At 37.0% G+C, this 14,542-nt stretch overlaps 2 protein-coding genes across 7 annotated transcripts in view; one reads left to right on the top strand and one right to left on the bottom strand.

The window, feature by feature from the left end:
• LOC307138280 (putative ferric-chelate reductase 1) overlaps positions 1-1,217 on the bottom strand; it is a 30,032-nt gene extending 28,815 nt beyond the window's left edge. For all 3 annotated transcript variants that reach the window (XM_079836499.1, XM_079836501.1, XM_079836497.1), the window contains exon 1: positions 871-1,217. The gene's annotated coding sequence lies outside the window, so the exon portion shown is untranslated. The remainder of the gene's footprint in view (positions 1-870) is intronic.
• Positions 1,218-2,093: 876 nt separating this feature from the next.
• Positions 2,094-14,542, top strand: part of cnot10 (CCR4-NOT transcription complex, subunit 10) — a 29,028-nt gene continuing 16,579 nt past the window's right edge. The window contains exons 1-13 of one of the 4 annotated variants that reach the window (XM_079837478.1): positions 2,094-2,337; positions 2,828-2,922; positions 3,021-3,182; positions 4,629-4,779; positions 4,946-5,085; positions 6,770-6,856; positions 7,414-7,497; positions 7,618-7,735; positions 8,051-8,200; positions 8,312-8,517; positions 11,355-11,476; positions 11,730-11,909; positions 12,074-12,154. In XM_079837478.1, the coding sequence (XP_079693604.1) occupies positions 2,319-2,337; positions 2,828-2,922; positions 3,021-3,182; positions 4,629-4,779; positions 4,946-5,085; positions 6,770-6,856; positions 7,414-7,497; positions 7,618-7,735; positions 8,051-8,200; positions 8,312-8,517; positions 11,355-11,476; positions 11,730-11,909; positions 12,074-12,154 (1,595 nt within the window). In that variant the 5' untranslated portion in view covers positions 2,094-2,318. Of the gene's footprint in view, positions 2,338-2,827; positions 2,923-3,020; positions 3,183-4,628; positions 4,780-4,945; positions 5,095-6,769; positions 6,857-7,413; positions 7,498-7,617; positions 7,736-8,050; positions 8,201-8,311; positions 8,518-11,354; positions 11,477-11,729; positions 11,910-12,034; positions 12,155-14,542 lie in introns of all 4 variants that reach the window. The other 3 variants (XM_079837476.1, XM_079837477.1, XM_079837475.1) reach the window with 3 other exon arrangements.

Below are 14,542 nucleotides of genomic sequence, written 5' to 3'. Positions count from 1 at the left end.
ATTAAAGTTCATGTGTATGTAAAGGCAGGCGTCCCAAAACATTTGGTAATATAGTGTATATTACCGGAAGTACTACAAAGTTTGTACAGAATATGCCAACTGAGAATTATAGCAGAATTTTGATGATGCCGGCTCATGTTGGAGTAGAGGGAAATGAGGAGGTGAACAAGATAGGATATTTAAACAGGCTCTTAAGCATACAAATATCGACATTCACATAGGCCTATGTAGAAATGAAAGAAATGAAAGGCTTAATAAAAGTAGCTGTCAGAAAGATGGGGCAAGAGAAATGGGATAGAGGACACAACGGGCCACATTTGTATAATATAGCTTACATAAACAGGGTAATATAAGGGATGATACAGTTATATCTCGATTGAGAATTGGACACTAGTCAATCCAGATGATAGGAAACTTGTATCCGGACTTCCAGAAACCGTGGAGCATGTTTGATCAAATATAGGGCATTTGAAAGGGAAAGACTCCAGTTAAAAGAGGAATTAAAATCGGATGCCATTAAAGGTGAACTATGTAGGATTTTTGCAGAAAAATATCCAGAAACCACTAGGCCAGTGTTATATATTTTGTTCAGTTGAGTACTTAGAATATCCCAAATGTTTTAAACTATTTGTAAATCGTGAGAAAATTGCTATTTTAACCGAGGAGCCGGGACGTGTGAGCTATGCGTGTGAGGGAGTCGCCTGTCGATTGCGTCATATCTGCGTCACCCTCGGTCTCCGGTTTTATTCAGTGAAACACTTTACTCTCACTGCAGTGTGAACAAGTGTCATAGCAGCCGCCGAGCGAACGTCATAACTTCCTTTTCAACACACTCAGATATATCTAATACGATAAACAGAGTTGGGTTACCTCAGACTCATGACTGGAGAAGAGGAAGTGCCGCCGGCAACCGTGTCATAATAAAAGTCCCGCCAGCGACTATGCCATAATAACAGTCCCGCTCTTCAATCGCTCCTGCGGCCTTGCTCAGCTCCACAACACTCGCTCCTGCTCTACTTCAGACTACAGTAATGCTAATAATCGCATCCATGAACATGATTTCTGCCCGAGTCCTATCCTGACTGTTTCCCACCGGCTGTGAGGTGAAAACCACATGTCCCGAGCATAGACCGTAAAAAAATATGGACGACGCGACTTCATTGACTTCCGCTGACCAAAGTTGAAGCTTTCATAGGCCCGCTCACGGCGCTGACATCTTGGGACCGAGTCTGCGCAGTAGCGATCTCGGGACCGGAGTTGCGCAGTAGAGAACAGGAAGTAGAGGCGCGATTATCAAAAGCCCGCCCACACTCTCGCAGATGCAGAACAATTCATTATTTTGGTGTGAAATAAACAGTTATGGAAGTGTAGAAATTAAAGCTAAAGCTCCAATCTCCTCCCAAAAATCCAGAAAAAAGTCCGTTAGTGCCTCAGTGACAAGTTCACTCAGAGAAGCCGTCAATCTCAGCTGTCAATCATGACGTCACACCCCTCGTTTTTATAGCATCAAATAACTCACTAAAACTAAACTTATTTAAAAAACGAACACTTGAAATGAAATTATTGTAATAAAAACTGCCTAAAATGACAGAAACCATCTTTAGGAAACAATTATTTGAAGTGTAATTAAATAGTTTAGTGTGTCTCGCGCCCATTCTAATACATGGGGAGGCGGGGTTTAGGAGCTATACTGGGACCGGCCACCGGGGGGCGATCGAGGCGCGAAAGCTTCAATTTCTGACTGAAGCACTACAGGCTTGGTCCCGAGATTCTGCGCTCAAACGTGCCGTCATCAAACTACGCCTTTGTTTTGAACAGGCGACCTCTAGTGGACGGAAAAGTTACATAGTGTAGCTTTAATTCTCCAACATTACAGAACATGCTAAACAGTTCTTGGTTATAAAGCTCTTATACATTTCCTTAAAATAATAATGTTATATAATAAAAATATAAGTAGTTTTCACTTGAATTCCTTTTTTATTGTATTATTATATTTTTCCCTCGATATGATAGCCTCACACTCCATCCCAGTAGGTGGCGGAATATGCACCATAAGCTGGTTTGCCAACCGCCATAAAACATCAAAAGAAGAAGAAGAAGAAGTTCATCCTCCAAAACAATAGGTGGCGATCGCGTACTTAAAGGCTGGTTTAAAAAAAAACGTCGCGCGGTGGTTGTGGGTAATATTCATGGCGGAGTTCTGAATCTGCTCTGGAGAGACACACCTTCCACTTTTTCTTTCTATATATTAAAATAGTGGAATTAACTTACATATTTACCCGTTGTAAAAGCGAATTAGTGTCCACGCATTTGAAGGAATGGCTGAAACAGGCTCAGGTAAGCGCCGTGTGTTATATTCAGACTGTCTGATAAACACTGCAGCTGTTCTTCAGCGCTGCCGTGAATGTAAACAGATCATTTTTTACAAACAAATTATTATTTTTATAACCGTGTACATCTAATTTAAAAGGTTTCAAATGTATAACGATGGTGTGTTAACGAGACCTAACCAGATAGTTAACTGCGTTGGTGAACTGGCCTAATACTGCTTGTTCATGCAATACAATGTCATTTATGTTTGTATAAGTTAATGATATTATAAATATATAAGAATACTAACGTTTTCGTTTTTTTGACCTTTAGGCTTTTGAATGTACCTTGTTTTGATAGCTTGCATTACAACGATCAAAGTTATTCTTGTTTTGAAAGTTTAAAGCAGTTGAAAGCGTAGTTTGCAGTCATATGCGATTGTAGTGAATGCTGTCAGTAGGTATTGCATCAGTTGATTCAAACATCTGTCACTTAACTGCATTTTTCCCCTCTCAAGATCAAGCTGGTGACATGAAACATGACAACATTTCGTCCCCTGGGATCTCAGATCAAGAGAAAGAGATGGCAACCAATGCTTTTGAGGCCTTTAATGTAAATAACTATAATTCAGTTGTCTGAGCAAGTGGTCGTATGCATGAATATTAGTTGACTAATATATATATATATATCTTATTGTGATGTCTCTTTAGGCTGGAGGCTATGATGAGTCCCTGAAAAACCTTGACAGCCTTCAGGAGCTGAACAAAGATGACTACAAGATAACAATGAATAAAGCAATCACTGAGTTTTATAAAAGTGGGCAGACAACAACTGGAACCCTAAAGCAGATGTTAATGACCTTGAAGAATCAGGTATGGTTTTGCATTAGTCTCTGTCTCATTGTTTCATCATGTTGCTCAATAAATCAATAATACTGGCATGCAATTATAATTATTAGGTATTATTAGGGCTGCCCTCGACTAAAGATTTTTCTAGTCAACTATTAGTTGTTCTTTTAAGTGATTAGTCAACTAATCACACGTGTATATAATAAGCCATATCATAATAATCAGCCTTTAATTGCCTATACATAGCCTAATAAGCGCTCAAACGCACGCATAAAGCTAGTCACAGCGCACCGGCAAAAGTAATGATTATGAATGTGTCGTGAAAAAAACAGCAAGGAGACTGTCTGAACATTTTAATAATTAATTGATATACTAGTGTTTTCTGTGTTTTCGGCTGCAGTGATGAAGTTGATAATGCTGACTCCCCATCTCCGCAGAATAGTGCACGCACCTATATGCACATTTCACAACAATCTTAGAATATTAGTTTTTTTGATTTGAATCTGTCCATTAAAAGATTTTTATATTTCAACATTTCGTAGGTGTATTTCTCATGTCTGAGGAAAGTTCATGCTGAGTTTCGGTTTATTTTTTACACGCTCAAGTTCATGGAGATCGAGATGGCAGAAAGCATCTTTTCTTTATTTTACAAAACCACAACATTTAGTTATTGTTAGTGCACACAAATAAAATTAGTCTGTTTCGAATGACATATTAGGCTAGAGTATTTTAAGTTAAATGCTAGTGAATTCCTCCATGTCATGCAGGAAAGGCCAGATTATACTTCACTTTTTAAGCGTACACAAGGCTCAGCGTACAGTGCGCGTGACGTGAATTTCGTCATCAGAAGAGTATGCGCGCGCGTACTGTGCGCACACCGGAAGATATTTGTAACCGTGCGTACTTTGTATGCACAGGTCGCACATGCACACTTAATTTTTTTGCAGTATTTACATGGGTTGTAACTCTTGGCGAGAGATTGCTCAAAACTGCGCATGCGTTGAACGCCAGTGTACGCGTACGAGTCAAAAAAAGTATACTTTGCAAGGCTTTGCATTTGACTGTGCGCATATGCGTAGTATACTTTCGGCTTAAGTGTGCGAATAGCTTCCACACTTCGCACAAACACTTGGATATGTGCCTAATAATAGGCTATCGCACATTTATCTAGGTTAATGTGAGAGCGAGTGGCCATGTAAAGTTGCTACCATATGTAAGTTCGATGGATGATAGACAAACGTTCAGATTTCCTGCCTGACATACTGAAATTACCACAAGGACACGGCGTTAACAATCTGCCCCACACGGACTGCGTGTCTTCGCCACACGGTTTTTTTCTTCTTCGACTAATCAACATTTTTGGACGACTAAGCCTCTTCTAGTTGACTAGCGATTAGTCGACTATTAGGGGGCAGCTCTAGTTGTTGTTATTATTATGGGTTATTACTGATATTCAATTGTTGTCTGCAGATGCACACAGCCGTGGAAGATATTGACGGTTTGGATGACGTCGAGAACAGTATCCTCTACTACAATCAAGCAGTGATCCATTACCACATGCGACAGTATTCAGAAGCTATATCCATTGGGGAGAAGCTCTACCAGTTTCTTGAACCTTTTGGTATGTTTAAGAATGCAAATAAAAACTGTTATAGTACTGCAGAGAGAGAGAGAGAGAGAGAGTTGAGTGGTACAACAGTGAGTTCTTGCACTAGCACCAGAAGTATTAGGGATTTTAGCTGGTGCAGTAGTGTGGCATGGCTTGATAGGTTTCTCTGTCCTAGAAGAAAGGTTTGCTCAGGCCGTATGTTTCCTGTTGGTGGATCTGTACCTGCTCACCTTCCAGCCAGAGAAGGCACTGCACCTGCTGGCCGTGCTGGAGAAGCTCACCGTGAAGGAAGGGAACAGCAAAAATGGCAAAGGAGAGGTGAGAGATGTACGGCTCCTTCCAAATAATTTGAGGTTTTGATTGTTTCTTCCTGTCTCACTAGTTCTTGTTGTTTTATTTAAAGTGATAACCTCTGTAAGAAAAACTTCCACAAAGAGCATTTTTCATATAACATTACTGATATTTGTCCGTCATTGTTGTTTTTTTCTTTTGATTGATAAGCTTAAGTTCAGAAAAAACTGATATGTTTTAATTTGAATCTTTATTGGCATAATGAGAATGCTATGTAATAGACCAAATTCACTTACTTTCAAAGGTTTGGGGTGATTTAGTAGTCCCTTTTGCTCACCAAGGCTGCATTTATTTGATAAGAAGTACAGTAAAACTAGTAATATTGCAGAATATTATTAAATAACCATTTTTTATTTTAATATTTTTAAAATTGTAATTGATTCCTTTGATGGCTAAACTGTATTTTCAGCAGTTTTCAGTGTCACGTGATCCTGCAGAAGTCTTTCTAATATGATAATTTGCTGCTAAAAAATAATTTCTTCTTCTTCTTATTATTATTATTATCAATGTTGTGCTGCTTAATATTCTTTGGGAAACCGTGATACGTCTTTTGAATAATAAAAGAACAGCACTTAATTGAAATAAAGGTAACACTTTAAAATAAGGTTCAGTTTGTCAACATTAGTTAACTATATTAATTAACATGAAATAACGATGAATAATACTTCTGAAGCATTTATTAATTTCAGTTAATGTTAATTTCTACATTTACTAATACATGTTTAATCAAAATCAAAAGTTGTATCTGTTAATATTATTTAATGGACCTTAGATAACATGAACTACCAATGAACAATTGTAATTTTTATTAAATAATGTTAACAAAGAATAATAAATACAAATGTATTGCTCATTGTCAATTAATGGTAATAAATGCATTAAAAAAAATTAACTAATGAGAACTGTAAAGTGTTACCAAAATAAAAAATATTTAACATGTCTTTAGTGTCACTTTTGATTAATTTAATGTGTCCTTGCTGAATGAAAGTATTTATTTATTTAAAAAATAAATCTTACTGCCCCCAACCTTTTGAACAGTAGTGTGTCTTATTATATTTTTATCGGTAACACTTTATTTTACAGTGTCCTTGTTACATATATTACATGTACTTACTATAGTAATAACAGTAAATTACATGCAACTAATCCTACCCTAATCCTATAGTAGGTGCATGTAGTTAATCAATATTACTCAGTATTGAAATATATAATTACACTGTAACAATGACACCTTAAAATAAAGTGTAACCCTTTATTTTAAGGTGACGTAGTTGCATTGTACTTACTCAAATAAGTACTGCGTAATATTAATTAACTGCATGTACTTACTATAGAGTTACTGTTAGGGTTAGTTACTTGTAATTATACATCATTTACTATGGTAAATGTAGCATGTAGTAATGTGTAACTGTCACCTTAAAATAAAGTGTTACTTTTTTATCTGACAAAGTAACAGAAAACATTTTAAATGATCAATGTTTGTAAAGGGGAACATTTTCACTTAACGAAACCTCTGGCTGTAGCTCACCAGGTCCTGCCCTAGAAAATAAAGAATGTGTTGAGAAAAAAAACCACTTTGTGAGATGCTAAATTGAGAGTTGTTGCTCCAGATTCTGCTCTCTCAACTTTTTGAATAATTTGTCATTTACAGAGCGCCAGCAGCACGAATAAGGAATCTACTGTCCTGAAAGCAGAGTTCACAGCTATGATTGAGGCAGCTAAATCAAAGATGCACCAGGTGAGAGCAGTGAGCATAATTAATATTACAGCTCTCAGATTAAACATAACCTGAAATAATAAAGGTTGCAATAGAGTTGCACTGTTTATTAGTTCTAAACTAATATATAAAACCATATAGGCCCCACTTTATATTAGGTGGCCTTAACTATTACGTACTTGCATCAAATAAGTACAACATTCTTATCTTGTGTATGTTGTATTGCAAAACACTTCTACTGATATCTAGGTGGGATACGGGTAAAGTTAGGGACAGGTGTGGTAGTACGGGTAAGTTTTAAGTGTAGGGTTTCAGCAGTGTAATTATAAACGTAACTACTGAAATTAATTACAGATGTAATTACATCCAGGTTATTTTTTTTAAATGTAAGTACAATTTAAAAACATGTATGTACACAATAAGTGCATTGTATCAAATGATTAATTAAAATGTTAGTACATAGTAGTTAAGGCCACCTTATATAAAGTGGGTCCACAATATATGCTGATCAGCTAGCAACCATGAACAACAACAACATTGTCTAAAAACCAAGCTGTTTTGGATATGTTTGTGTGCAGTATAAAGTACGAGCCTATATCCAGATGAAGTCACTGAAGGCCTGCAAACGGGAAATCAAATCCGTGATGAACACATCTGGAAATGTGAGGAGATTCACACAATACATGCAAATACTGTAAATATTAGTCAGGTACACCTGCACGGGTAATACACTTGTAATGTAACTATCGTTGACTGTCTGTATTTACACATTCCTCCCTCAGTCTGCGCCCTCTCTCTTCCTGAAGAGTAATTTTGAATATTTGAGGGGAAATTATCGTAAAGCTGTTAAACTGCTCAACAGTTCAAATATTGCAGAGCATCCAGGACCCTTGAAAACAGGTACATGAACTCCATAATGTGCACTATTGTTAAAAAACACCCATATGTGCTTCTACAAAGAAAAAATAGATCCCCCTTTCTATTTCTTCCATTCAATCTGAGATATTTGTACACAATAATCATTTAAATCTTTTCATTCAAAGAAGTGGTATCAGACATTTAAAATACACAATAGAAATTTCAGTAAATGTTTTGTTAAAAAAGTATCCATTAATCACAAATCACTTGAAATGTTCCAGTCAAAGGTTTTTCTTTTCTGCGATTTTTGTTTTTGCTCAGATTTGTTTTTTTTTTCTTCTTCTTCTTCCATTGAAGGTGAATGTGTGAGGTGTATGTTCTGGAATAATCTTGGTTGTATCCATTTTGCCATGGGGAAGCACAACCTGGGTCTGTTTTACTTTAAAAAAGCACTTCAAGAAAATGACAACACATGCGCCCAGCTTGGGGATGGCAGTAATGGGCAGTGTAAGAGAATTGAAAACCTCCTACATCCTTCATAATAGATCATAAGCAGATTTTTGAAAGAAAAAAAATGTAGCCTTGATAAATTAACGTATTTTAATTTTTTTTCCACAGCAGCTAAGATGTTCACAGGCATCCCCATGTGTGCTCTGTTAGCTAATAAGCGCTATGAGTTGCTGTATAACTGTGGGATTCAGTTACTTCATATCGGGCGACCGCTGGCAGCGTTTGAGTGTCTGATGGAGGCGGTGCAGGTGTATCACTCCAGCCCTCGACTCTGGCTCCGACTCGCAGAATGCTGCATCACAGCTAATAAAGGGGTACAGACATTAACCCACATGTGTTTTTAAAATTTTAAGTGAAAGAACCCCCTGCTTTTCAAAATGTGGCAGGAATATGTCTATACTTAAAGGGTTAGTTCACCAAAAAAGGAAAATTCTGTCATTAATTACTCACCCTCATGTCGTTCCAAGCCAGTAAGACTTTCATTCATCTTCGTAACACAAATGAAGATCTTTTTGATGAAATCTGAGAGCTTTCTGTCCCTCCATAGATGGCTACGCATCGGACACTTTGACTCTTCATAAAGAGATCATAAAACTAATCCATATGAATTGAGTGGTTTAGTCCACATTTTTCTGAAGAGACACAATCACTTTATATGATGAACAGATTTAAATTAGGCATTTAATTCAAAGATGAACGAAAGTCTTGCAGGTTTGGAACAACTGCTGTAATTAAAGACAACATTTATTTTTTTGGGTGAACTAACTCTTTAAACTACCATTCAAACGTTTCGGGTTGGTAAGATTGACAGGTGTAAAGAGTACCTGAAAACGAAACCAAAGTAAAAGTACAGATTCCTTACAGCGGAAATTATTTCATTAGAAGTCACCAATTCCAATATCACTTTTGAGTAAAAGTCTTAAGAGTATCTGATTTTAACAGTACTTAAAGGACAACTCCGGTGAAAAATGAACCTAGGGGTAATTAACACATGGTTACCGAGTAGATCGTTCTCTGGGATGCGTTTTCATGAAAATCGAATGTAAAGAGTTTTATCTCTAAAAACAGATTAGCTTATAACGCTAGTATATGGGGCACAGAATAAGTAAAATTAAATCGCTAGTTAATACCACTAACAAGGCTCAAAATAGCCTCACACTAACACGGTAGCATAATGAGGGTCCCTACATGCAAACCGAAGCATTGAGAACTTTGTAAGTGTACAAACAGTTTAATAAGTAGATACTTTATAAAGACAGTACATTACGTGTATACAGACAGGAGTCATCTTGGAAAACAGTCTTGACAAGCCGAGCCACGAACGCTGTGCTAAGTGATGAACTGTGACTTGGAATCTCATATGGTCCGTTGTTTCTGGAAGAAAGCACTGAACGCAACAGAGAAAATAAATAAATAAAAATATTATTTTTAAAAACTGCATAATGTACTGTCCTTATAAAGTATCTTCTTATTAAACTGTTTGTACACTTACAAAGTTCTCAATGCTTCGGTTTGCATGTAGGGACCCTCATTATGCTACCGTGTTAGTGCGAGGCTATTTTGAGCCTTGTTACTGGTATTAACTAGCGATTTAATATTACTTATTCTATGCCCCATATATGTAATGTAAAGCTAATCTGTTTTTAGAGATAAAACTCTTTACATTCGATTTTCATGAAAATGCATCCCGGAGAACGGTCTACTCGTTAACCATGTGTTAAGTACCCCTAGGTTCATTTTTCACCGGAGTTGTCCTTTAAGTATTTTACTCATACTGAATGTTGGCTCAAAGATGCACTAGTCCTCAACACTTAAGAGACATGGCAGTGAAAAACAAGAAACAGTTGATTTGTGAGGAGAGCAATCGCGTTTATTTTCTTAAAAAAAAAAAACAGCCTCTTAAACATCTACAAACCCTCAAGTCTCAGTTAAGCTCAAGTGCTCAGAAATAGCATAAGTCAACTAACATCCTTCAAAATGGTCTCTTTAATATAACAGATAAATAAAATAATATTAAGTAGGGGTGTAACGCTACACGTATTCAACAACAACCTTTATTTATAAAGCACATTTAAACACAATATGGATTGATCCAAAGTGCTGTACAGAGTACAAAGCTATATACAAAAATAATTACAGGTTTTCAAACGCTAAAGAATAAAAATACGATTTAAGAATAGATTTTAAAATGTCCAATGAAGGAGCAGACCTCACATTATTGGGGAGACCATTCCAAAGCTTGGGCCCAGCTACAGAAAAGGCCCGATCACCCTTTGATTTATAGCGACACCGAGGCACAGTATCACTTGTATACCTTGGTGCACGGACAGACAACACCTTATATATAAACATAAGGATTTTAAAATCAACTCTAAATTTAATGGGAAGCCAGTGAAGAGGTGCTAAAATAGGGGAGATGTGGTCCCTCTTTTTCAACCCAGTCAGCAGTCTAGCAACCGCATTTTGAACAACTTGCAATCGTGAGACTGAAGACTGAGGGAGACCGGAATAAAGAGAGTTGTAATAATCTAATCGTGATGTTACACAATCACAACTTCTAAATCTTTGCTTGAAAGGAGATGCTTCAGTTTTGCAATAGATCTTAAATGGAAAAAAACTTCCTCTAATAACAGCATTAATTTGTTTATCAAAAATAGTGAAGAGTCAAAGATCACTTCCAGGAAATGAATCCTGGAACTGGACATTACCTAGAAATTATTTCAAGGCTTTTCGATGTTTGAATAAAATCCTATTTGACAAAAACCTTTTATACATTTTAGCAACCCCACACTTTTGAACGGTACTGTACATTTGTTTTGCCTCGTTTAAAGGCCTGTTCACACCAAATGCTGAAATGACACCAAAGTATAAAAAAAATGCATACAATATTTTTCAGATGGTGGTGCATTTGTTTTGTTTTTGGCAGTTGAATCTGAAAACTTGGTATGACCAAGGCTGTTTCCCAAAAGCATATTACCACCAATATTCTCTTTTGAGAAACGCAGTCTTTAAGAAAGTCTTTAAGATCTTTTAAAGTAAGAAATGCTTCGGGTAATGAGTTAAGGATTTTTAGAACCATTTGAGGTTTTATATCCTTGACATATTGGAGTTGTTACTTGAATAAATAAACCTTTTTTTATTTTTCCTTCAGAGTTCGGAGCAGGAAACTAAAGGTTTACCCAGTAAAAAGGGGATTGTGCAGGCTGTTGTTGGGCAGGGCTACCATCGCAAAATTGTCCTAGCGTCACAGTCCACGCAAAACACCATCTACAGGTGAGGAAGATTGATTTTACTTCATGGGCCATTACATACTAATGGTTTCAAATTGGTGAAAGTACTGTAATGTCAGAGTTTCTCCAGAAGATGTCATCCTGTTGCACTTCTTCACAGAAGGAGCATTCAAAGACATTAAGTGACTCCATGCAAATGTATATCACGCCTTTTAGGTCTCCAGCTTATTAAATCCCCAGTCTTTCTGATGCACTTCTATGCTAAAATGGATTTGCACACCTGTATTTGTGTGCAGTGAAGGCCAGTCAGCAGCAATCCCAGTAGCCAGTATGGAGTTTGCAGCAATCTGTCTGCGTAACGCGTTGCTCCTGCTGCCCGAGCACCAGCAGCATGACAGCAAACCAGACAGTGGCTCCAAGAGTTGCAGTCAGTTGGGCAGCACAGAAAGCGGCAGCGAGACCAGCGATGCCTGCAGGTACATGCAACCCCAATGCCGACAATAACAGATCCCAGACTAGATTGAATACAGTTGAAGATTGAATTTGCTGAACACATTTCAGAACTTGTCAGATACTCTTCTCACCCTTTGATGCTGTTTAGCGATGATCTGGTGAATTGGATTTTTTCTTTGACTGACAGTGGGAAGACCCAAGAGGGAGATAAGTTCATTCCCGCTGCTCCCTCATCACCCTTGAGGAAACAGGAGGTGGAGAATCTCAGGTGAGGTTACAGGAGACTTTTCTTCATATAAAAAGAGCCTGTAGGATTATTTGAAAGACTGCTTTAACACATTTGATTTGGCTCAGCCCATTGTGTGCTGGTTCAAAAGAGATTATCCTACTAGGTTTTCCAGTACAAATATCTGAAAATTCCTAAATCAAGAAACATTTACTAAAGCAAAATTACTTCAGCTATTAAGTCTTATGTTAAATCAAAATTAAGAGTTTATGCTTCCAAGTAAACAAGAACATTGTCATACCCCACTTTTTTTCTTGTTTTAAGCTTCAAACCCTTAATTTTGATATTTAAATTTTATTTTTTTTAAGTAAAGTTAATATTTCTTGATTTATGAATGTTAAAGGTACATTTTTGCAATAAAAAAACTCTAGAACAATGTTTTGTTGAATTGCGTTCTTGTATTATCTCAAGTTTCCAACAATGTTTAAATCCAGAGAAATCCACAATTTTAATCAGTGACTCTGCCCGTGACATTGCTTCGCCTGTCCTTACCCTAAGCCTCTCTCTGGTAGTGTTTAGCAAGCCACTGTTGTTTTTCAGCATCATTTGCTGTGGGTTTTGTCGCCAAAGATATACCCTATAAAGCAAAAACAGCTGTGGAGGTGAAGACGACAACTCCCATGACTCCACTCTCTGTGCCCTATCATACACCCGGCTCAATGCGGGTGTGTTTTTTGCTAGTTTCATCCCGACTCAGTTATCATTATCATGTCCTGGTCTGAAAATGAGGTGTGTTCAGGCGCATTATCGCGTTATTTTGAGGCAAATGAAACTTCCCCATTAACCTACAAAAACCTGGTCTAAAGTCAATAGCACAATATTTTTTTGCTATTTAAAGAGCGCATTAGTAATATGTGCCTATAGGCTGGTGCACAACGCGCGTACACTCTGCTTTTTACACACACACACACACACACACACACACACACACACACACACACACACACACACACACACACACACACACACACACACACACATAGGGATGCACAGCAACACACAAACATTTTTAAATATGAAAAATTAAAGGATTAAAATGTAAAAGATTATTATTGTGTACATAAAGATAAAAGTGCCTACATGACATAATGGATAGTCATTGCATGTATCAGAATTGGCGTGAGCACAACTGGCTTTTAAAGGGAATGGGAAATGAGCCTCTTGGTTGGTTTGTTGCACGTTATGCCCAAAACAAACCCATTACTCATTAAGAGAATGGGGACAACCAGGGCTTAAAAACTGAAAAAAAATATCAATCGGTTCACTCCGAGCAGAATCGATATTTTAACGTTTCCGTTTTTGCGTTTCTCATTAAACATTACTGTTCCGAAAACGGTTTGATTTGAAAAAATAACGGTTAATAACGTTATTTTAATTTAGCCTATACTTTAAACAAATATGTATGAATAAAGACTTATTTTCACTCAATAATAATAGCCTATAACGCATGATAATTAAACTTGAATATTTATTTCATAACATTTTTAAAACCACAACAGAAATACATGCATTAATTACAAAGCATAAACAGCGGGACAAATATTGACCTGTTTTAATGGAGCGGAAAGTGGCCCTCTATATGCCTAATTCTTTTCAGAAGAGTGATAACATTCTTTGTACATAACTTTTTCAACACGACTTGTTTTAAAAAATGCATGAATAAAGAATAAATAAACTGGATAACCATTGCTCTTTTAATGCACCGTCAACTGGTAATTTCAAAGCAAACACTGCGCAACACGTCCTTGCATCACATAATCAAATTCAGTCAGCTAATAAAGCTTGATCATTTAATGCAATCTAACATACCATTTAATACGAAGCATCAACCGTCTATATAGAAAACATTGACCTGTATTGGCAATCTGAAAGACTATAGGAAAAATGTTCGATAGATGCTATAGCCTACTTGGATAGGCTTAAACGAAATCCACAAACTAGCCTAAATCAGACTATTTGAGCTTAAAGTCCGTACTACTTATTTAAACGTACGAAAAGAATGTCCTCCAATTCCTGCACATTCATTGTAGACCTCAGTGGGTAACGAAATGTACTTGAGGCATGAATGCGCGCTCTGCACTGACGGTAGATTCATAGATATCTGGTGCGCGGGCATTTCACTCACGCTTGATCCGTCAACGTCACACGCTGTACTACTCAATTCATGATTGGTCACTGCCAAATTAAAATATTAAAGAGAACGATAAAATAACATTATTAACCGGTTAATGGTCATTTCAAATTAACGTTTCTGTTCAGAACGATTCAAATTGATTTTGATTTTGTTTTCGTTTTTGTTCCTCTTAAAATTCCGTTCCTTTCCGGTTTTCGTTCCTTGAACCAGTTCAGAGCCCTGGGGACAACCCTTTT

Source organism: Gobio gobio (assembly GCF_949357685.1).
Source record: "Gobio gobio genome assembly, chromosome: 15".
Classification (NCBI taxonomy): Eukaryota; Metazoa; Chordata; class Actinopteri; order Cypriniformes; family Gobionidae; genus Gobio; species Gobio gobio.
The sequence above is the reverse complement of the archived record's forward strand: the minus strand, read 5'-3'. Positions and strand labels throughout refer to the sequence as shown.